Here is a 22,500-nt window from a genome sequence, read left to right as displayed (position 1 = left end):
CTTACATGGCTCACATGTTGACTCTCATGACTCACATGTTGACTTACATGGCTCACATGTTGACTTACATGGCTCACATGTTGACTCTCATGACTCGCATGTTGACTCGCATATGGCACAGAACCAAATGAGTCTGGATGAGAAGTCTCTGAAAATTCCCTCCATAGGCTATGGCTTAATATTATTAGTTATTCATTCAACAAAACTATTCAGATGTGATTTGATTCACTCACAAAATAACTGATTCAAGGAAAAAATACATGAATTTATTTTTAGAATGTTGTGCTTATTCATTGTGGTGATTTACACTAATCAATGAAAATTTTATTGACAATACACGAAGCTCACTGCTTGATTAATATAATACTTTGTATTCATCTGGCAATGAGGTCAACCGAAGGAGTATTGTTCTATAAAAAAATTTTCTCAGCCTCCCATGTGCATGTATCAGAACATTGTTTAAAATGAAAAAAAAAAAAGTTTAACGTTTTGCTCAGATGAACTGCCTCGGTCTGTGGATTGACCATTTTTTGTATGTTTTGACATTGACATTAGAAATGTACAGAAATTTGAATCATGTTGAAGGAGTTTGATACCATCTCGTGCTTTGAAATAATCAGTTTTGTAACATCCACGAAAGAGATGTTTCCTTGTCTTTCCTTGACGTGAATGTTTCAGGTTATCTTGAAATGCAGGATCTACTTCAAGAATTTGAAATCCCATCTGTTATGGATTGTAAGATGGGGACAAGGTATGAAAAATCAAATGTGTTTTAACTCATTGACTCCTGAGTTAGTTAGTTAGTTAGTCAGTCAGTCAGTCAGTCAGTCTTCTCTGTCATTCATGAGGGCAGGCAAATCTTATAACTGGATGTTCAGGTCTCTAGTGATGCTGTCCAAGAAGCTAAATGGTCTTCTTCGTCTGTTAGGACATTGGAGTCTCAAAAGCAGAATGTCGGAGATTATCTGATCTTTAACTCCTGAACCGTCCCTCATTGACGGGTAAAATCGTCTTGCGTTAGACAGTGTAAAATCTATTATTAAAGTCTCACTCCTAGGAGTCAATAGGTCAAATAACAGAGGAGGAAGTGCTGCCTTTGTAATGACATCTGCAAATTGTTAGACTCTCTTGTCTTCTTGGATTTAAGGACAGTAAACTGTAAGCCCCATCTCACAACCCTACAATGTTCACAACCCTGAGTCCACGCACTATTCTTAAAGAGCAGGGCATGGATTTCCCGGTGTTTTGCTATATCATGGAACCTTGGGAGGGTAAACGCTCGGAGATGCTGGCTGTGAGTAGCGACACCAAGCACACCAAGGGTAAACAAAGATATGATGATGACGATGATGATAATGATGATGATGATAACTTCAAATTTGGTCATATCACATCATTTTCAAGAGGAGAATAACGAAGAGATTTACTAATAATTAGTAAATTTCTTCACTAATTCTAGTAATGGTGGTTTTCACAAGAAACGAAAGACAATGCATAAGCATGAGCGCAAGCACAACTGTACAGTTATCATTAGCATTTTCTCTGTGAAAATGGCCTTGACGCAAGCATAAACAGGACTGCAAGAACAAGCACAAAGGTCATAATTTGTCCTTTTCTTGTGCTTGTGTTCGCCTTACACTGTGTGAAAACAAAACACAGCATAGCAGAAGGAAATGGTATGTCTTGCTGTGTCTCGCCAATTAAAGCGGTCGACCCATATTCCGTGGGTCTGAGCATTTGCATGTTTTCACCCAGCATAAGCTACATATGCATGTACCTGTGCTTGCATTGCTAGTTAAAACCAGGCTTAAGATACATATACAAGGTGTCTGGCAATTGCATAATGGAATAAAATTAATATAATTTGTGTTTTTTTTTTCTATATTAGAACATATTTGGAGGATGAACTTGCAAAGGCTAATTCAAAACCCAGGAAAGTGAGTTGACAGTAATGTCCTTGAAATTGTTTAAATTCTCTTGCCTGTACCTTATAAAGACAGCTGATGGGAAGACAATAAACAAAAATTGATTTCCTTTAATTTACTGTCTATACCAGCAAATTCAAGACCTTATTCAGACTCTTTTACCGTTTTTGGGCTTCCATGGGCAGGTGGCAGAAACAGAATTATTTCCAGTACATTTATTTTACCTGATTTTTATTCTTACTTACATGACATATTTTTCTCCCAGGATTTGTTTCAAAAGATGGTAGAAGTAGATCCAAATGAACCCACTGAGGAGGAGAAAAGAGAAGAAGGAGTAACAAAACCTCGGTACATGCGATGGAGAGAACAGCTGAGTTCTACAGCTAGTCTTGGCTTCAGAATTGAGGGGATAAAGGTTAGAAATTCACATATACACATATGTCTTCTTGAGAGGCGACAGGTTACTAATATCATTATTTAGTTATATTTATATTCAGAAAGGAAAGGAAAGGAACTTTAAATTATTCAAGTGTTTAGTCGTTCTAGCGCTGGAGCACTAATTGAGAACACTGTAAAATGAAATCAACAATTAATGTAAATCAAGACAAGTCAAATGTTGGTTTTGAGGAGAGGGGAAAACCAGAGTACCCTGAGAAACACTTCTTGGTGCAGAGTAGAGTACCAGCAAACTCAACCTACGTATGATGTCAAGTCTGGGAATTGAACTCAGGCTACATTGGTGGGAGGTGAGTGCTCTCACAACTGTGCCAGCTCTGCATCCCTAGAAACCCTCTGCACCTGGTAGAAACAGTACCTGGAATCCAGGGCCGGTTGTTCGAAAGCTGATTGACTTAATCCAGGATTAGTGTCAACTTTGGTATGATGTTTTCAACATTTTGATGAAAGTTTCTTTTGCTTATTTTTGCTTTTCAAGATTGACTTTAAAATAATTATTTTTGAGAACGGTGCAAAATAATATATAGAGTGAAAATTGATTGTCTGGTGCTCTCATCCTCCACACGACCTTAAATTTGATCATTTCTTTCATGTGGTTGTTTAGACGAGAACGGCAAAGAAATGTATCAGAATGTAAAACGCATGTGCAGGGCATTCAGAACTATTGTTTTTGCTAATTAAACCTATTGTTATGTGACATTCTTGTAGCTGCCTTCGTCGTCCTTCCTTAATTAAGGTAGTTTTTCAATGAACATAGAATTTCTTAACCCTTAAATTACTCCCAAACCGTCAGCCATTAACGAGTTAAGAAGATTGCCTGACATTAGACAGAGAGAAGTTTATAAATGTAACTCTGAGTCAGAAAAGGGAAAAGTTCCAGGTGATTTGGGTGTGATGAATATCATCGAGAACATAAATCTGCTGTTGATATTTTGAATGTGTAATGGACCAAATTGGCTACACTGTAACTCATGTCGTACCCAATTCTAACCCTTGGGGAATGAAACTTTTTGTTCCAGACATTTCTATATGGTTTAAATTTGAATGCTACGTTATAATGCAAACTCAATATGCTAAGAATCTTAACCCCAAGAGATCTGAATTGGGTACAACATTGATTTACATGGAGTCAATTTTGGTCCATGATGTGGAATTTTCAGTTTTTAAAATTTGTAAACACTGATTTGCCATTTTACTTACAGACAGGTGATCATAAACCAAACAAAGATTTCAAGAAAACAAGAACTAAAGAGGATGTTGACAATGTTTTTACAGAATTCATTGGCAATGATGATCAAATAAGAGTGAGTAGTCAAACCTTTTCTCCTTTTTTTCTGAATAGCAGCATTCCTTACCATATAAATGAGGTTTTTTTTTTTTCATTTCTTTTTCCATTTTCCTTTTCACAGAAAAAGTATCTTAGAAGACTCAAAGCTATCAGAGCAACTCTGGAGTCTTCCCCGTTTTTTCGTTCTCATGAGGTTAGAGCCAAACAAACTTATTTACCATGTTTTAATAATCTTATTGTTCTGTGCAAATGAAGCTAATGCAAGGAAATGACATTCTTAAGTAGCTTGCAAGTGGACTGTTTTGGCAGGGTGAGTTAAAACAGGGGAAAATGGAGATCCCCAACCATGAAGAGACTGCTTGTAGACTACCTCCAAGGCATCTTCAGCTATTACATGTTTAGTATAATTAAATAGGTTATTATTGAGAATTCTCTGCACTGATTGGTTGCACTTGAGGTGATAATTATGCAATAATCACCTAAGTGTTTTTTTTTCAAAATGGCCACAAGCCGTTTTGTCGAGGTGACAGACAAAAAAATTATTATTTTAAAGAAAATGCATATTTTTCATTATACTAAAACAATAATATTATTATTATTAGTATGTACTCACTCAGTGATCTTGGTGTTTCAAGCAATCTGATTGGTTCGCTATCTCGGAGTAATTGAGCATTATTCACTCCCTACCGAGTGAATAATGCTTGATCCAAACAAAACAAAATGGCCGGCGTAAACTCGCCAGCATTTATGAATCGAAAGTATTGAGAATACAAGAAGATGCTGTGCTACAGAAGACAAAGAAGGCCACAAAATTTGGCCTGAAAGTTTTCAAAGGTAAGAGAAGAGTTCATACTTTTGCCAACCAGTGTGTGACTTCGTTTTTCCAGATAATTATTGCTGAAAATTAAACAATCTTCACGCCAACAATTTGTTTCACTCGGAGTAATTCTCTCTTGTAGCTATAGGGCTGGTCGCCCACCAAAATGAATTTCTTAGTGAAATCGAGGAATTAAAAAAATGTTTAAGAAAGTTCCACATGGTTGCATGGAAACAAGAAGGGTCATTTTACAACAAACTAACGCTCACCTCAATTAGAGCCACCATTTCACATGGATCCTTTACCAACTGCACTTTCAATTTCCATTTCAAATGAACCTCAAAAACTTTGATCGAACGGTGAAAATGTTATAACAAGTAGACTTTCGATTTAGATAGCTGATTTAAACGGTGCTAAATGACCATTTTGCTGTTTGTGACAAGGATTTTAACGAAGGTTATTTAGATTTGCCATGTTTGAAGCTTCTGTAAACACTTTCGCACATTCTTTGTGCCACTTGCACATTTTCCACGCATGAATTGAGATGCCACTTACCGGTAAATCGAATTTGGATGGTTTTTTCTGCAATTGTTGTTGAGATCACTTCGTGAGTATATACTAAAACAATTATTCTTTTCAATCTCGGTGAAAAGTGGCAGAATATTTACCTCACTGCTTTGTGGCTCAGTAAATATTCTACCACTATTCACCTCGATTTCAAAGAATAATTGTTAATTATTCACCTCAGGCTTGGTAAATATCGGTGAATAAAAACCTCAACTTTGTCTCAGTTTTAATTCACCTCGCCTTCGGCAAATTAACAATAATTGTGACTAAAATCACTTTGTATTACAGGTCATAGGTAGCTCACTGTTATTTGTCCATGACACCTGTGGCAGGGCGAGTGTGTGGATGATAGATTTTGGAAAGACAGTAACTCTTAAAGATGGCCAATTGCTGAATCACAGATCACCTTGGCAAGAAGGCAATCATGAAGATGGATATTTATGGGGTCTTGATAACATGGTGGATATTTGGGCTAAAAGATGATTTTGATTCGGAATTATTACAACTTTTTTGTATGTAGTTCATGTGGCACTTACTTTAAGCTTATTTTTCTAGGTAATAATAGTCAACGGAGATTACTGAAAATTCTCCAAAATTAGGTGCCATTATTACTTAAAATGTAGATTTTTCATCTGGGATAGTTTTGTTCAAAGTCCTTCCTTTTTCAACCTTATTTAAAAGGGGCATCGTCATGACACTTTTGCTTTACTTTAAACTAAAAGAAATGCCTTTCCATCAATGCAGACCAGAAGGTAATGCTTGGATTGTGTTACCAAGAGTCATAATAATACCATATATGGCAATTATTATTTTTTTCATCAAAGGTATCTTTTGTCACCCATATCTAAGCCTTTAGCCAAGAATGGAAAGAGTGGAAATTGGTTGAAATTTAAAAAATGTTTGCAAACCTTTTTTTTCTTGGTGGTTTAAAAAATACCATGTAAATTTACGGGTAATAGGGTTACTCCCTTATGACTATGTTAAAATTTATTAGATACCTTCTCCCATGGTGGTTAGAAATGCTAAGTAAGCTGTAACATTAAAGTGCACCTAAACATCAAATATTTTTCGTCTATAATATTAATCTCCCCACCAAAAGCAAACATGTTTTGCCATTATTGCCTCAAAAATTTGCTCCTTATCTAACGGGCAAGATGTGCAAGGTTATAAAAACAGACCCCGACCATGATGAGAGAGGCATGGTATGCAAAGCAGTTTGTGACATAAAATTGAGAGTAGGCCCGCCTCTCACATCAAGGTCGAAGTCCGTTTTCATGGATCAAAATTACTGGTAGTTCTGCAAATTCTATGTGGCTTGAAAATCTGGGTAACAATAGTGACATGTGGTTGCTTTGGATTGGGAGATTTATAATAATTATTATAAGGAATGAAAAATATTTGAGTTTTGGTGCCATTTAAGCTAAACTCGGTCTTGACAAAAAATGGCAAAACTGCTTTGGCATTGCCCCTTTAACTATGTGTAAATAATCTATAGTTTTATTTATGTTGCTTTACAAAAGGTTGATGGAAACAACTACCAGAGGAAGTATAAAAAAGTGTAGATGGTCAATGTATAAACACAAAGAACGAGGCAGAGTCGACATGCGAACAAGTTCTGTGCAAAACCACTACTACTGAAATCACTAAACTGTTTGCACCCCGAAAAAAATGATCGATCGCATTTGAATTTCGACTTGCTCACGTGACCATTTGGAGCGCCCTGATTTGTGACGTTCATTCTTGATGTGAGCGAGACCATGGGAAAATATGAAAGAAACAAACCGGTCAGTGTAAAACGCAGACTGCAGACTGGGGGTAAAATGCAGACTGAGGTTATAGTTTAACTGTTAAAAAAGCCCAAACCTATTAGAAATGCTAACAGTTAAGCCTAAATATTGTTTTAGGCCTAATTAGCGTAAGATTAGCATTTCTAAGGCAAAATTGTATGGTTTATAAATACCAGTATAGTATCGACAGATTGTTCACTGGAATCGATACCGAAGTATCGGTTTTCTTATCGGTCATTGTGGAACATCGAAGGCGGGACGAAACGTCTTCCATATGTGTGAAACTGTAAGACCACTCATTTTTTACTATAATCCTATATCTCTGAAATGTCCCAGGTAGAACTCTGTTGAAACATCTCCCCCTCCACTCAACCATCAGTGTCCACATATCATTTCCAAACCGAAAGTTCTTTGTACACATTCTCATACCGCATTCTGTTTCTTTATTTTCCCATGGTCTCGCTCACATCAAGAATGACGCGTCACAAATTGGGGCGCTCCAAAATTAATAATCATGTGAGCGATTTTAAATTTTAAATCCGATCGATCATTTTTTCGGGGTGAAAACAGTTTAGTGATTTTGGTAGTAAGTGTAAAAATTGCCAGACAAAAGCACTTTTGTTTAAGATGTAAAAACTGAGAGGTCATTGCTGAAGTGTAGCTTATACATGTAACTGGATAAAATGCTTGTGAGAGAAGACCATTTTACAGTTTAGTCTTCAAGCAAACTTCCTAGATATTGGGAAACATGGTAGTAAATTTCAGTATTACACGATTCAACCTTTTCATGCACAAGAACAGGTTCATATATTTAAGGACTACGTTTTGGCCTGCTGCTTTAATTATTGTAAGACATGTGCATATCATGGTACACCCCCTCTGTGAAGGCTTTATGCCTGCATTATCAATTTTAGTTTTCTGTTAATATCATGCAGATGTTGCTAACTGTTTTCTTCCCAACCATTTTTTGAAGTGGCCGCGAGACTAGACTTTTCAGTCTTCTATATTATTTTGTATTGACATGATTTTCAGTCGATAATTTCATATCTCACAACTTGAATCATGGTGCACATTTCATCATGAGATGTTCTTTCACATAAATTTGTGCACATTATAAATGGTGTTGTTGGAGAGTTTTGGATGGGAACACATGGCAGCTATATATCCTTCCAATCATTGCTTATGGGCCTCAATGTACATGTACACTGTGATAATGTGTTGCAAGGAAAGAGCTTCTTTGGTATGAGAAAGCTAAACAACAGCAAATGCCAACAGTGTTAAGCTTATATTTGAGGATTGAGTTTTCTGAATTTTACTGGTCAAAATGTTGTAATCATTCCTGAATATATTTTAGGTGTTCCTGACTGTATACTTTGCTGAGACCATTATTAATTTTGAACAGTATAAAGTGTATTTTGTTCACCAAGCCTGCATGAATATTTTGCAAGAAAGGGCTTACATTTCAGAAGTTAGAAAACCAAAATAATTATACTCATCTCATCGTCTTGGTCATTTGAGTAGTAGTATTGAATGAAGTGAGTCTAGCAAGAAGTATAGAATTAGCTATTAATTTTGTTCTTAACAATAATAATTAATTTCAATTTCCTACAAGCTAGGAAAATATGGGATTATGTGTACATTCTGAGTAACATACAAAATGCATACATCTTAGTTAAAACTCTGTAAATACTTTCCTTCTATTTGGTTGCTGCCATGTTGTTAATGGTCTTGATCGTTCATTAAAGATAGTTTTTTGTGATTTTGTAAGTGACTGTGATATGTATTTGCTGCAATTGCTCAGTTTTGCAAATTAACATATTCTCTACTTTCTCAAATATTTCCATGATACACCCAGTTTAGCCCTTCAAAAATATGCATAGGCATTGTTTTATATTTATCTTGGAACATCTTCATGTCTCAAGAGAAATTGAAAACAATGATTATGCACAAATTTTTGGGGTTAACAAGGTGTATTACGGGATTTGAGGAAGTAGGGGTTTGATGCAACATTAACAGTTCTGGATGATAAGAGATATCAGGAAGCGGTCTCTCAACTGCGGTAACCAAAGAATAGCAGAGGTATTCGCTTGCAGCAACAACCTTCAAAAAGAAAAGCTGACACACTGACCACCTCACCACCACAACTTGATGCTGAAGCCTGGTTTTCATCAGTGACACACACACAAGCAACATACACTATGAATTAGCTTGTTCATTACCGGTAGTTTCTCCTGTTATCACCAAAAGTACTATTGATCAAAACACTGCTAATTTGTATACTTATGCTGCTTGTGCTTACACTTGTGTTGTTGGTGAAAACCAGACTTAACTGTGAATAGCTGAAACAGCAGCTAAACTCAACTTTAAGTGGCCATGTCACATTATTTTAGGGTGTTTAGGGAGAAATCTTTACTTTATTACAAGTTTAATTAAAACTTGAAAATGGCAATGTGGAATTACCGCACTGATAAAGTTTTCGTCATATCACAATTATTGAGATGATTCTGAGCAAAACCTGCCTTTGATGTCACTGTTCCTTGGTATCAACATAGTTTGCTTTTAATGCATAACGTAAGGCGCAATAGAACGAGACAACAGACGTATTGGCGTTTTTTGAGGGGAACGCTGCCTTGCGACTGGTTAGCCTATGCGACTTCCAGATTGCGTGATGTAGAACAACCTCACTTATCTCCCCAGCACTACGAGGTGATTGGTAAACAGCACAAGCTGGATCGGACAAGAGTATTGGTTAGCGAGCAATGTACAAAGGCAAACGAGCCAACAAGCTTGGGGGAAGTCGCTGCGCAGACTTAACCGCACCTCGCAGGAGTGACCCAATTTTTAATGAAGGCAAGGCGATAAACCCAACCCATCTCCAAAGGGAGGGAGGGAGGGGAAAAAAACTTTAACAAATGCCAACAGCTAGTTGGTTTGCTATAGAAGACAAAGTCCCAAGTGAACCTTGGACGGCTAACTGAGGCTTTTATAGCTAGACTCTGTCTATTAAAGTAGCCAGCCAGTTGTACAGCTTCTACTATGAGCAGGTAGGTATTACACATGCTCTTTAACAGTTATGAATGAGGCCTTAACAGATTTGGCCAATGCAGGTGTACGTTATAAACTGAGATCTAGGAACAAAGTCTCAATGTCCTCATTTTATTTACAACCAGACCATTGATTTTATGACCTTGAACGACCGACTACAAAGAACACGAAGATAACTAACGCGACATGAATGGCCCCTTTTAGTATGGTCACGTTCCATCAACCGTATTTTACTGATGGGGCAGTAAAATTTCATTTATCCAAGCGATTTGCCATGAACTTAAAAAACGTTAGGGCCAACTTTTTCACAATTACCCAAATGTTTCAATTTTGTCCATTTGCATCCATCCATGCTTCTCTTTCCTTTTTTTTCTGTTTCTTTTATAATGTGATTCAACGGTTTTAAGTGGTTATTGCAATGTTCCATTCTACTTTTTGGGCTTCTTGGGTGTCATGAAATTACACCATTTTGCGTGACATAGCCCCTTTAATGATAAGATAACTCTTGTAATATGATGAAAGATGAAATTTTTTCAAAAGAAGTTCAAAAACCATATTTCTGTTTATTACCAGTATTAGTTGCTTGTCCATATTATAACACTTTCATGATGAAAGTAAATAAAAAAGAAAATTAGCTACATTTGGATATGTAGATGGCTAAAATAAAACCAGACAATAATGGCAAAAAAATTCCAAAGTATTTTGATACCCACTTCCCAAAATTGAAGAAGTACAGACAGTGTGTTTCACTGGTTCATTCATTTTATTTTCTCACAGGAGTGTTAAAAAAATGAACTGCCCACTCAACTTGAAAGAAAGCTATAAAAACATCTTCATTCAACTTTAAAAAAAAAACAAAACAGGTGTGACAAGTTAGACCATGGATATCTAGAATTTTTTTAGCTCACTGGGCAAAAAATGTCTTGGAAAACAAACTATCCACAACTTTCCCATCTTAAGGGCCCACTGACGTATTTTTTGGGGTGTGTTGCTAAGGATGTAATGGTTAAGTAAATTGAGAGAATTTGGCATTATTTTGGTCAGTTTCCAACTTTTGTAAGCCAATGCCCCTAAATATGACGTCATCATACCACGCCCATGGTCACGTGACCAATAAAAGAAAACTCTAAATTTGTCTCCGTGCTACGCAATTTGGGTATTTAATCGATGGTTTGATGATTTGTATTCGTTTTTGCATCCAGCCAAGCATGGTTTTCTTTTTATTTTGAAAAATGTTGTTTTTAAAGACATAAACGATACTGAAATACCCATAACTTTTTCAAAAAAGATGATTTTAAAAAATCAATGCTTAGCTATATTCTGTATTTGGGGGTGAAACGTACCACGTAAAAAAAAATGTAATTCAATTTAAAACGGCCGGAAATTTAGCTTTTTTCCCAAACCGGAAGTCAGTTCGTTTACGCATGCGCAGTTGATCGGAGAACGAGCGCGAGGAAGGGCGAGGAAAAACCTTTGATGGAAACAACAGTTTGTGCGGTGACTTTTGCTTGTGAGTGGGTTTTCTTGTCAGTTCATGATATGATGACATCAGTTATCGGAAGTAACATTTCACTTCCTTAGCAACGCGCGACAAATCCGTCTGTGGGCCCTTAAGGTTGCGATGCTTCCACCTTTTTTAAAAAACGTTAATCAAAGTTTTCACTTTGTGATTTATAGGAAATGACCTTGGTTTGAGCAGTCACACCAATAGGCTTAAATTAAAGATGTCACACAATGCATTAAAGGTGTGTGACCAAAGCCTATGTTATAAGTCTTCCAAGTTTGTCCGCGCCCCAATCACTAGTCCATCATCTTCACCACTTGATCCCTCCAACACGTCAGAACTGCTACCAGCACTGACCAAAGATCCACAAATACTTGGAGGAGACACTGCAGGCATTAAAAAATAGACTGGTATTTTTCAACTATAAGGATTGAAATTATTTCTTTAAAGGGGACAGTTAAGTTTTTTGAGAGGACATTGATGTTGTTAACCCATTGACTCCTGGGAGGTCTAAGGTCAGACGATTTTACTTGTCAATGGCGGGCATTTCAGGATTCCATGGGTTATTTATAGGCACTTTAATAGAAGGATTGTGTGACACCAAGGACCTCATTTGAGCTAAAGATCAGAAGTGTCTGAATTCCATGTCAACAGAGGAGAATTCTCTTTAATTAGGAAATACATGTGTTAGAATTTACAGGCAGTTGGCACACCTTTGGGGGAGAAAACACTGTAAAAAGTAAAGAAAAATCTCTTGCTGCTAAGATGAGCACCAACCAACCTGTGGTGCTCAGTGAAAAAAAATTACTCAAACCTGAGTCACACTCTTGAGATTTGGGCTGTTACGTCCAAGTGACTGTACCAACATCATAAATGACACTTGCTTTAACATTCTGTTTTATTAGCGTGTGTGCTTTCGTTCTTAGACTTGAAATTCAAAAGAATATTCTACATTGAAGAGTCAGCAAGGGCTTATTTGAGTAAAAACAAACGAGTATTATGGTGGTGGCCATTTTCTTCCCATTTGACAGAACTGACCGGCCAGACAGGGCATTTAGAAGGACTAACTACAATGCCTTCAAATAAACACAAATTAAGGATGATACATATAAAATACTCCTCCAGAAGAATGTGAGGGAGTAATGTGCAAGTGTTCCTTCAAATTGTTGCATTTGCTTTGCAAACTGGTGGGTCTGGCAGGCCAGTTGTAACAAAAGGAAAGCAGCCTAAGTAAGAAATATCCATGTCCCTTTAGCCATGTGCCAAAGTCTCAGCTGTCATCAGACTTACTCACCTGACGTTATGAGGAAAGAAGACGAAACTGTCCTTGATACACTTGTCACAAAATTTCTTTCGGCTTGCTTTGCTCTTTAACAATGTGAAACAATGAGAAACATCACAGTTTGCTTCAGCTAATACTAATATGCAATAATGCAGGGTAATTTATGCAGGAAATCCAAAGGAGCAAATGGCATCCAAAATGCTCATACACAAGGAAGAAAAACACCTGCAGAGGTGGCTAGATTTCCAAACACCCTCCCATTTACATATTTGGCTTGAAAAGGCTGCCACCATGTACTCTTCTACTAGGAGACTGTCAACCATGATGGCAGCAGTTTTTGTCTCCTGATTGTTATATATATACAACCTCCACAGGTCTACTGACCACTCCAGCAGTCACATTTCATTCCTAATTAATTTTTCGATTGTGGGTTTCGCTGCAGGAAACTTGTACTACTTCAAAGTGTTTGGGTATTCTGCAATTGCTCTGCAGAGCTCATGAATAGGTTTGATTTCTAGACTAGTCAGAGACTACTCTTTTGATGGTACTTTTTTCATACTTTTTTCGTGTCATTAATGCAACATGTGAGAGCCTTAATGTGATATATAGACTAAGAGGACATTACACTGTGGCGAGAAGATATGAATTTTATGTTTGAGTGGCAAAAACAATACCACACAAGTGAGATACTGTTCTTGCCACAAGAGCACAATTTTCATATCTTAGAGCTGACATTGTGTAATTTTCTTTTCATTCATCATCATGGCATTTCTTCACAAACAAAGATCTATGAAGGATGTGGCCCACGTCGACTGCAGGTGCACTCATGGCTGACAAGACCAATGTGTGATGGACAGGTCTGGCTGCAGCAGCTGCAGTTGAAGGTCTGGTTTGGTTTGATTTTGTTGATGCGGTTCTCTCTCCTGCATCGTTTGTCCTTAAGGTTGGCCCTGCGAGTGTCTTCAAAGGAGGAGACAGCTTGGTGGATGGTGTGATGCTGGGCCTCGCAGTCAGCAGCAGAGTAGACCATGCATGGCTCCAATGCTGGTGATCTCTGCCTCTTCTAGAACTTCGACATTGGTGACAAAGTCACTCCAGTGAATGCTAACGATGGTGCAGAGGCAGCACTGATGAAAGCACTTAAGGAGTCGTATGTGGTGACGGTAGGTTACCCATGACTCAGAAACATACAGTAGGGTGGTAAGTAACACAGCTCTGTAAATACTGATCCTGCTACCCTTCTTCATATGATTACTGTTCCACAATCTTTTGTACAGTCTACCAAAGGTGCTGTTAACCTTGGCCAGTCTGTTGTCAATTTCCCTGTCGATCTTGGCATCTGATGTGAGGGTACAGCCCAGGTAGGTTAACTGGTGAGCTGTCTTCAGCTCAGTATCGCCAATGGTGATGTGAAGGGGGCGTTACTCTTCCCAAAGTGCAGGCTGGTGGAGTAATGTCTGCTCCGATAGGTCTCTGTTTAGCCTGACTTGGCCCTGCTGATCTTCATGCAACTGGATGATCATGCTGAGAAATTTTGAGGGGCAGCTGAGACGTTCCAAGATCTGCCATAGTCCTTTCCCGCTCCCAGTGTCAAACTCTTTGGTGAGGTCAACAACTGTTACATACAGGCTTTTGTTCTGCACCTGGTACTTTTGTTGGAGCTGCCTAAAGACGAACACCAAGTCTGTGGTGTCCTTGTTTGCTCTGAATCCACATTGGCTTTGCAAGGTGGTCTACAGTGATGGTAGGTACCAGTCTGTTTATGAGCACTTGTGCAAGGATTTTTCCTGCAATGGACAGCAGAGTTTAATTTCCTGACTTTTCTCCCTTGTTTTGTACAGGGTGACTATGGCTGCATCACGGAGGTCTTGTGGTAGTTTGCCCTGCTCCCAGCAACAGACAAAAGGTCCATGGAGCTTGTCAGGTAACACTGGGCCTTCATTTTTCAAGATCTCTGGTGGAATTCCATCAACTCCTGCTGCTTTGCCATTCTTCATCTGCTTTATGGCCTTGGTGACCTCTTCCATCAACGGTGGTTCATCCAGTTCCACTTTTACTGGTTGCTGGGAACCTGGAGAATTTCTGGGTCCTGAACCACTCTGTTTGCACTGAAGAGGGCCTGGAAGTGCTCAGACCACTGGCTTAGGATAGATGGCCTTTCTGTGAGGAGCACCTGGACATTTGCACAGCGCAACAGACTCTGGACCTGGTATGTAGGACCATACCCTGCCTTGAGGGCTTAAAAAAAAAAACCCTGTAGTCAACTGTGCAAAGCTGGGTTCTCTCTGTGAGGTTGTCATATGGACAATAAATATACAAGACAGAGATTGAAAAGCAAGCTTTAATACAAATACTGGGTATGAATACAAACAAAGAAAGGTGGGAATCAGCATGTTGTTGCTCAATATGACCACTCATGTTACATACGAAAAATATGACACCCAGTTCCCGGATGTAGTGGTCATATTGATTCTACGAGTGTTTTAGTTTCCAGTTAAACACTCCTGTCCCTGTAATAAACTGAAAATACTAAATGAACACTACACCGAGGGAAAGTAATGAAATACTCACAAACTAACTCCAGGCATTTGATGAAGAGCTTGACAGGTCCGCAGCCTTGAGCTTTTGACTGCTGTTTTCAAACATCGATAAAATTAGGTCAAAAACATTAAATTTGTGAGAAATTTAGAAGACGCTTCCCTGGGTTCAATATTGGCCACTTTGATGTTAAATACATCACTAATGTCACCATCACCCTTTGAACATTTAAAATATAACCATGAAATCCTGAGAATGTTACGTGCAGGTTAGGGTTGTACTAACCTTCGGCTTAAATTATTTTCTTTTAGGCGTTACAATGTTACCATTAGTAAAGGTTTGGGTTGTTTCAGCTATTGTGAAACAATGACCAGCAACCTGAACCTGCAGTTTACACCCTCCACATCAAATTGCCATTTAGATGTTGTAAGTCAAAAGAAAAAATCCAAGTCAAACCAGGCTACTCAAAATTAACTTGATCCGCAACACATCAAAATAATGTGGTGACAAGCAACGAAGTATCGAGAATATATTTTTAATACTGCTCCGCTTCAAAAGCATGTGGTTGAAGGGAAAATCAAGCTGAATTACATAACGAAGTGGCTTCAGATTTAAACCTGTTTCAGAACAAAATGATTTGCAGATTATGCAATCTTCGGACCAGTTAATTTCGTACACACGTGCACAAATATGTATTAAAGAAGAGTTATAGCGTCATACCATGAGATGCGATTCGTCCGCATTGTGGATTTGTTATCTAAAGAAATAAATAATTAGTTATTAAATTAAAATTTTCAGTGAAGAAATCAAAAACATTAAGTTCGATTTACCTGTAAAATCGTTCTCGAAACACTTCGTAAAGATCGGCCTGCGATGGAAGCCATATTGTCTCTTTTTCAGGTACCAGTCTCTAGCGGTTAATGTTATTTGAAAACAGATTGGTCGTGGAAACGGAAACGGCGCCATCTTTGATTAGGCTTCGTTAAAATTTTGACTCTTTCTCTAGCAATGATTGAGATATCTGAAAACGTCGACCTAGAGTATGCACTGAGCTTACAACAGGAGCTGGATCAGGAAGATGCCAAACGGAAGTCAGGGAACAATAATTATGCGGTTTCTTCCGGCAAGCTCGCAACGCCAATGTCAGTTGTTGATGATTCTTGGGAATTAATCGATCCTATCCCAGATGTTCGTCAGTTGTTTCTTCAATTTAACGATGTTTATTTTAATGGTTTGCTAGCCTCTGTGGAAGTGAGGTGGAGCCCACGTATGACATTGTTAGTATCAAACAGGATTTCGTATCAAAATATCATTGTATAAACTTGGCGGCAACTTAGTCATTTGACATTCTACGAAAATAATTTTTAATCATCTTGTACGTTTAGATGTGCTGGGCTGTGTTGTTATGAGGGACGAGGAGGTCTCTGCTCAATCAGACTTAGTGAGCCTTTGCTGAAGCTTCGTCCAAGAAAAGATCTGGTGCAGACATTACTGGTATAGATCTTTTTAGTACAGCAGTGTTTTAATTAATAACCCTTTCACTCCTGTAAGGGCCAATGAGACTTATAGATTTTACTCTGTCTAACGCCAGACGATTTTACTCGTCAATGGGGAACCCCACAGGAGTGAAAGGGTTAAAGTGCTACCATGACCAAAAAATCAACTTTTATTTTCCTTTTTCTGTGGTTTTCAAAACTATGTTGAGTCTTGAGCCTTGATTTAAGGACGTTCGCGCGTAAATTTTATAACATTGATTTTTTTCTGCAACTTTTACCATTGAAAGATGATGAGTTAACGATGTCAGAAATGTAAAAAAAATGGGTGGTCACTGACTTCGTTTTGGAGAGAACTTGCCCGGAAGAACACCCTAAATCTGAAAAAATAAGGCCACAGTGACTGTAAGCCCAAAAATATTGCTATTACAACGTTGAAGTGAAATGTTCTCTACCAAACTTTGTTCAAGTGGACCCATCAAGTGAATTTACATAACTGTTGAGGTTCCTTAAAGAACAAGTTCGCATTTAGCGACGATAGTTATATGCGCCTTGCAGCCGCAAGATGGCAGGATTCTATGTCCCGAGGACGAAAATCTTGAATTTTTTTAAACTTCCCACATTGATTTTTTGTTCATTTTTGGGCAATGTGGAGATAATTGTAAATAAAATCTGTTTCTGAAAAGAAAAGAAGGGGTCACCAAACATCCAAGATCGTTAAATCCAAGCAAAGCTATAACAATGGCCATTTCCCCTATCATTGTTCATTTTAGTACTTAGTGCGTGCGCTCGATGCATGACGTGGCATGTGAATTTGCATGCGCTGTGAGGATGCGCAGTAGCAATTGGCGCGAACGTCCTTAAAAAAGACACCTGTTTATTTTAACTGGAATTTTCCTATTTAATGGTCCACCATTGCTAACTTTAAAGAGAAAATGACGTCAAAGACTCACTACTTAAGGATGGTGCCTACTATTGTTACGGTATTGCGCATACGTTCTGGGCATCTCAAGATACTTGGATTTCCTATGGGTGGTGCTTAGTAATACATGGATGTTTTTGCATTATTCAAAACTAAGCGGAAACAGTAGAACTTAGAAAGTGCACTTGTATCCAAAAAGAAAATTGGGGATAAGCATGGATTTTTCAGAGATAATTAAGCTTCAATTTGGAAAAGAATGCCATACATTGCTTTGTATTTTAAAGCTTATTACAAATATTGTTGATTAATTATCTTCTAAAAAAGTGTGGTTAGGGATCTGCTTTTCCTGCCTATTCAGTAAACCGTGCAAAAATACCTGTGAATTAGTAGGCACTATCCTTAAGAATGAAATATGTGTGTATGCAGCTGAATTAATGTGCAGGACGGGAGTTTTGGGCTTTCGGGCTTTTAGACTGCGAGGCTCTCAGATAGTGGAGGCGAGGAAATAAGAACGAGCAAAAGAAATCGAGCGGTAGACCCTGCTCAATTTCTTTTGCTCTTTCTCGTTCCCTCGCCTCCACTATCTGAGAGCCTGGAACAGGCTATTGATTTGCATATACACGTATAATAAGCTACATCCAAATGCTGAAATTTGCTATGGGTAAATGACGTCACTTTTCCCTGGATTGAACCCTCTGAAGTCCAATTGATTAGTTTTGAACATGAGTAATGGCAGACCATAAAATCCATAACTTAAACTCAAAGTAAACGACCTACTAGCATAAAAATCAAAGCTCAGAATTTTGCCAGTCAGGTGTTAAACAAACACAAGATTAAAATCTGAACAAAATAAGGAAATTATTTTATGATCATAGTAGTTTAAGTTTCAATCAATGCCATTATTGATATTCTTTCTGTTACTCAAATGTGCCAACCAGCAGAGCAAAAGGACAGTTCATTTCTACAGCCAATACGACTGTGGAATATTAAGAATAATATTTATTAATGATAGCATTTTAGTAACATTTATTAGCTGACCTAAAAAATATGTTGTCAACGTCATTAATTATTTTGTCAAAATGATGGACGTGAAAAAAACTTCATGTGTTTGAGTGATTCTCACAACTGCTTTATTTGCTCAGTTTACTGCAATGATTGCTCTGACATTAATCTATTGCAACTTAACTTGCTGATTTATTGAAAAAATATGCTCACTCTCTTCAATGTCTTTTTTTGTTTAATTTTCAGCATGAAATGATCCATGCTTTACTATTTGTGACACAAAACAACAAGGTCGGTTGCTTTTCCTCACTCATATGGGCTCCAGATCCAATAATTTTCTTTGTGTGCCTCATAGATGCCAGACTACAACACCAAGAATTAAGTCAGTGGCTCTTTTTTTATAGTGCTTGGGGTCTTTAACAACCTCAGATAGAATGAATGAGAGAAGAATGTCATTTCTCTTTATAAAATAATTAGAATAGTACGCACACTCTCATTGGTGAATAACTATGTTTAGATGAAAATATGGAAATACGGCTGTGATGTCACATGAATTTTGATTGGTTATGTATTGTCAGACACACGTTTTGATTGGCTTTAAGAAAGTATGAGCATGTATCAAGAAAATCTGTTTCAATCAAGAAGTAAAAAACCAGCACTTTCCTTCATTTGTTGAATTATCTTTGAGGAATATTTTATAAAAGCAATGGAGGACTTTTTTTTGTGTTTCCATAAACTCATCTTAATGCTCGGGGGAGTTGGGAGAATTCTCAACAGTTATGCAAACCCAAGACACAGTCTCAAATTCTCCTGAATCCTCCTCGTGTTTTGATGAGGCTATGGAAACACGGAAAACATTCTCTATTGCTCTCTATTTCTCTGGCCTTTGATGAGAACTCCTTCTCAAACTTGTGTTTTTGTGACATTCAACATTTGGCGGCAATATTCTTTCAGGATCACGATGCCCATGGACCAGAATTTCTTAAACATATGCAGAGGATCAATGCAGAAAGTGGTGCAAAAATTACTGTAAGTTCTTACCTGCAATAATGTTGAAGGTTTGAAATTGATTAGTATGATTATTTGTCTCCCTTTAAATGAAAAGAAATAGCTATCGTATTTGAAATATTCTTTGTTTTGTTCCTAGGTGTATCACAACTTTCATGATGAGGTGAGAACCTATCTCAATATCAATAACAATAATTAAGAAAATTTCTCTGCTGATAACTGAAACTGGCTAACATTACATTTTCACGGATGAGTCTTTTTTCAGTCATTACAACTCTTGCAATGCAACGCAGTTTCTTATTGGCAACACAGGTGCTCTTATATTCTAAACAAAGCTCACGTTGGTAATAAGGATACCTTTATGTACATCATCTTTATGTACAGTGTGTAATCAAGCACAGTTTATAGCCATCCCCCTCCATCTCTGAGTCTGATTGCTGTGCTGTTCTACGTAGTTGTTGCACATGTCAACCCATCGTAATAACCTCAGTACTCTTGTCACCTTTCTGGTTGCTGAGTAGATCTAAAAATTTATTTTACTACCAGCTACTAATATAGAATAATTTCTAAGAGAACCATCAAGGTAAGGTTTTTTCCGTATGCAATATGCAATATCAAATGTTTACAAAATACAAAATGCAAAACCAAGCATGACGCGAGCGTGTATCGTCTAGTTTTGGAAAACATTAAAAATGTATGAAACGTAAGATTATCGCCTTTTTCCACTATAATCGATTATCATAATGCATGATTGATTTTTGCGTTGCTTAAAGATTGTCGATCAATGGTCAATTATAATAGATGATCGGTACACCACTAGTAGTCTGAAAATTTCAGGCGTCTCCTCTCTAACCCTAGGGGATGCCCCCTAGGGTTAGGGAGGAGACAGCTGAAATTTCAGACTACACATCCACTAGTAGCGAACCAACAAACTCATCCCATATGTGACATCAAGTCTGGGAATCAAACCTGGGCCACATTGATGGCAACTGAGTGGTCTGACCATTGCACCATTCCTGCTCCAAGGGTGATTACAACAAAACATAGCTATAATTAACAATTAGATTGTGAGCTCAAGATTTCTATGAGGTGATAGAGCGCATCAGCTTTCATAGAAATCGAGAGCGAATAATCTAATTGTTGTAGTGGAATTCTTACTAAACTTTACTTCAAGTAACGGTTTCCAATTATTTCTTGACGTATTATTAAACTTTGCACCTGAAAAAGATCGCTCGGATTGAATTGCCATTTAAAATCTAAGTTGTGTGTGGGAGCACATCAGCTTTTTCAATAATTTCAACTTTTTTGAAAGTCAAGAAACCGTAAATGTCCTTCGTTTAGACTTCTCAGGAATTTAATTACCCATTTGCATCCAAAAATTCCTCCAAAACTTTGGAAAAACGAAAAAAAACATGGTCATCGTTATTTCCAAGACGACCTCCAGTCACTGCACACTAATGACTGATAGTGTTCAATGGCTCAGCCAATCAGATTACAGCATTTTCTTTAGTATACTAGTAGAATTCTACTAATAACAAAAAGCATTTTCTGAAACAGTGTTGTTAATGATCAATGATAAAGAAATACACAGAGAAAGAGATCTGAGACTGCTTCTTACATCGTGTCATTCTATTTAAGATTAAACTGAAATGCGCACGCATTTTGTTTTAAGGTTAATGTTTACCGTCAACATTGGTGGAAGTGTGATGGCCCATGTCAGAGAAGACCCCCTTATTATGGGATGGTCAAGAGATCCATGAATCGTGCCCCATCACCAAGGGACCCCTGGTGGGCAGACCATCAAAGGACTTGTGGTGGGACCTATACAAAGATTAAAGAACCTGAAAACTATGGTGCAAAAAAGACTAAATCGAAAGGAGCAGGTAGGAGTGACTTTGAAACAGGCACTAGTCATAAGAAAGGAAATGTACCTGGTGGAAAGGATTCTGGTACATTACCAAAGCTATTCAAACGCAAGACTAGGGAAAGTGGAATTGAGAGTAGTAACTCTGAAAGTGATCACGACACTGGCAAAAAGAGAAAGATAGACTCTCTTGATAAAGCTTCTTCAATTACTGGTGAGGTCATCAAAGCAAAGAGTAGTGACGCGGGTTCATCGAGATGGACAGCAGATGTTGTGCCATTTTCTGGTTTAGGGAGAACGCTAGGCTCAAGTTCTGTTGCTCAGACTGGTTCAGAGATTCTTTCAAGCCAAAGGGACCCGAAAAAAAGTCTTAAAGAAAAAACAGATAGGGAAAAGATGCCGGTGATTACTATAAAAACACCTTCGCCAAGTAAACCAAAAAAAAATCTTCCACCAACTCTTACAATTGTGGAAGCTTTTCAGAGGACTAAGGACAAAGGAAAACATTGCAAGAATAAAGATGATGACACTCGTAAGAGCCCTCTAATGGGATCCAAATGGAAGCCTATCGAGTTGGTAGACTCACCTGCAGTAAGGCAGGTTGTGGGTTCAAGTGAGTCTGTATGTTGTCCCGTCTGTCGGACTCTGGTATTGAATTCTGAAATCAATCAACATCTTGATACATGTTTAGAATGACTTGCATGATGTTTAGTCTCTTTAACCCACTGACTCATGAACTGCGCCCCCATCAATGAGTAAAATTGTCTGGCGTTAGACAGCAAAATCTATTAAGTCTCACTCCCTTGGGCCAGTTGGGCAATGGGTTAAAATGTTGTTTTACAGTGACAGGTAAAATCATTAATATTTTGGCATCAGACAATAAAATCTGTGAACGTCCGTTTTAGGTGGGGTTAAAGGGGACATATTGAGTAAGAAAACTTCAAGAATTTATCCCAATCTATCGTGATTCGTCCAGTGGATAGCGTTATCCACCTTTTGAAC

At 37.9% G+C, this 22,500-nt stretch overlaps 3 protein-coding genes across 4 annotated transcripts in view; 2 read left to right on the top strand and 1 right to left on the bottom strand.

The window, feature by feature from the left end:
* LOC137978768 (inositol-trisphosphate 3-kinase A-like) overlaps window positions 1-8,607 on the top strand; it is a 19,650-nt gene extending 11,043 nt beyond the window's left edge. Inside the window, exons 4-9 of the mRNA XM_068825823.1 lie at window positions 679-751; window positions 1,889-1,937; window positions 2,191-2,340; window positions 3,584-3,685; window positions 3,791-3,862; window positions 5,342-8,607. Coding sequence (XP_068681924.1) covers window positions 679-751; window positions 1,889-1,937; window positions 2,191-2,340; window positions 3,584-3,685; window positions 3,791-3,862; window positions 5,342-5,536 — 641 coding nt within the window. The 3' untranslated portion in view covers window positions 5,537-8,607. The remainder of the gene's footprint in view (window positions 1-678; window positions 752-1,888; window positions 1,938-2,190; window positions 2,341-3,583; window positions 3,686-3,790; window positions 3,863-5,341) is intronic.
* A 1,373-nt stretch (window positions 8,608-9,980) lies between these two features.
* LOC137978560 (uncharacterized) lies at window positions 9,981-16,129 on the bottom strand. Of its 2 annotated transcripts, none has more exons than XM_068825549.1 (5): window positions 16,040-16,129; window positions 15,930-15,966; window positions 15,243-15,303; window positions 12,684-12,757; window positions 9,981-11,775 (listed from the first exon to the last, which is right to left on the bottom strand). In XM_068825549.1, the coding sequence occupies exons 1-5, from the start codon at window positions 16,091-16,093 to the stop codon at window positions 11,651-11,653; spliced, it is 351 nt and encodes a 116-aa protein (XP_068681650.1). In that variant the 5' UTR covers window positions 16,094-16,129; the 3' UTR covers window positions 9,981-11,650. The 2 variants fall into 2 exon arrangements, with proteins under 2 accessions (XP_068681650.1, XP_068681651.1); XM_068825550.1 differs by having other exon boundaries at window positions 15,243-15,300; window positions 16,040-16,108.
* A 7-nt stretch (window positions 16,130-16,136) lies between these two features.
* LOC137978557 (DNA-dependent metalloprotease SPRTN-like) overlaps window positions 16,137-22,500 on the top strand; it is a 7,482-nt gene continuing 1,118 nt past the window's right edge. Inside the window, exons 1-6 of the mRNA XM_068825544.1 lie at window positions 16,137-16,486; window positions 16,595-16,703; window positions 18,873-18,917; window positions 19,581-19,655; window positions 19,774-19,797; window positions 21,307-22,500. The exon at window positions 21,307-22,500 is cut by the window's right edge and continues 1,118 nt beyond it. Of these exons, the coding sequence (XP_068681645.1) occupies window positions 16,218-16,486; window positions 16,595-16,703; window positions 18,873-18,917; window positions 19,581-19,655; window positions 19,774-19,797; window positions 21,307-22,194 (1,410 nt within the window). The 5' untranslated portion in view covers window positions 16,137-16,217 and the 3' untranslated portion in view covers window positions 22,195-22,500. The remainder of the gene's footprint in view (window positions 16,487-16,594; window positions 16,704-18,872; window positions 18,918-19,580; window positions 19,656-19,773; window positions 19,798-21,306) is intronic.

Source organism: Montipora foliosa, chromosome 12 (genome assembly GCF_036669935.1).
Source record: "Montipora foliosa isolate CH-2021 chromosome 12, ASM3666993v2, whole genome shotgun sequence".
Taxonomy (NCBI): Eukaryota; Metazoa; Cnidaria; class Anthozoa; order Scleractinia; family Acroporidae; genus Montipora; species Montipora foliosa.
Note: the sequence above shows the minus strand (reverse complement) of the source record. Positions and strands in the feature narration are given on the sequence as shown.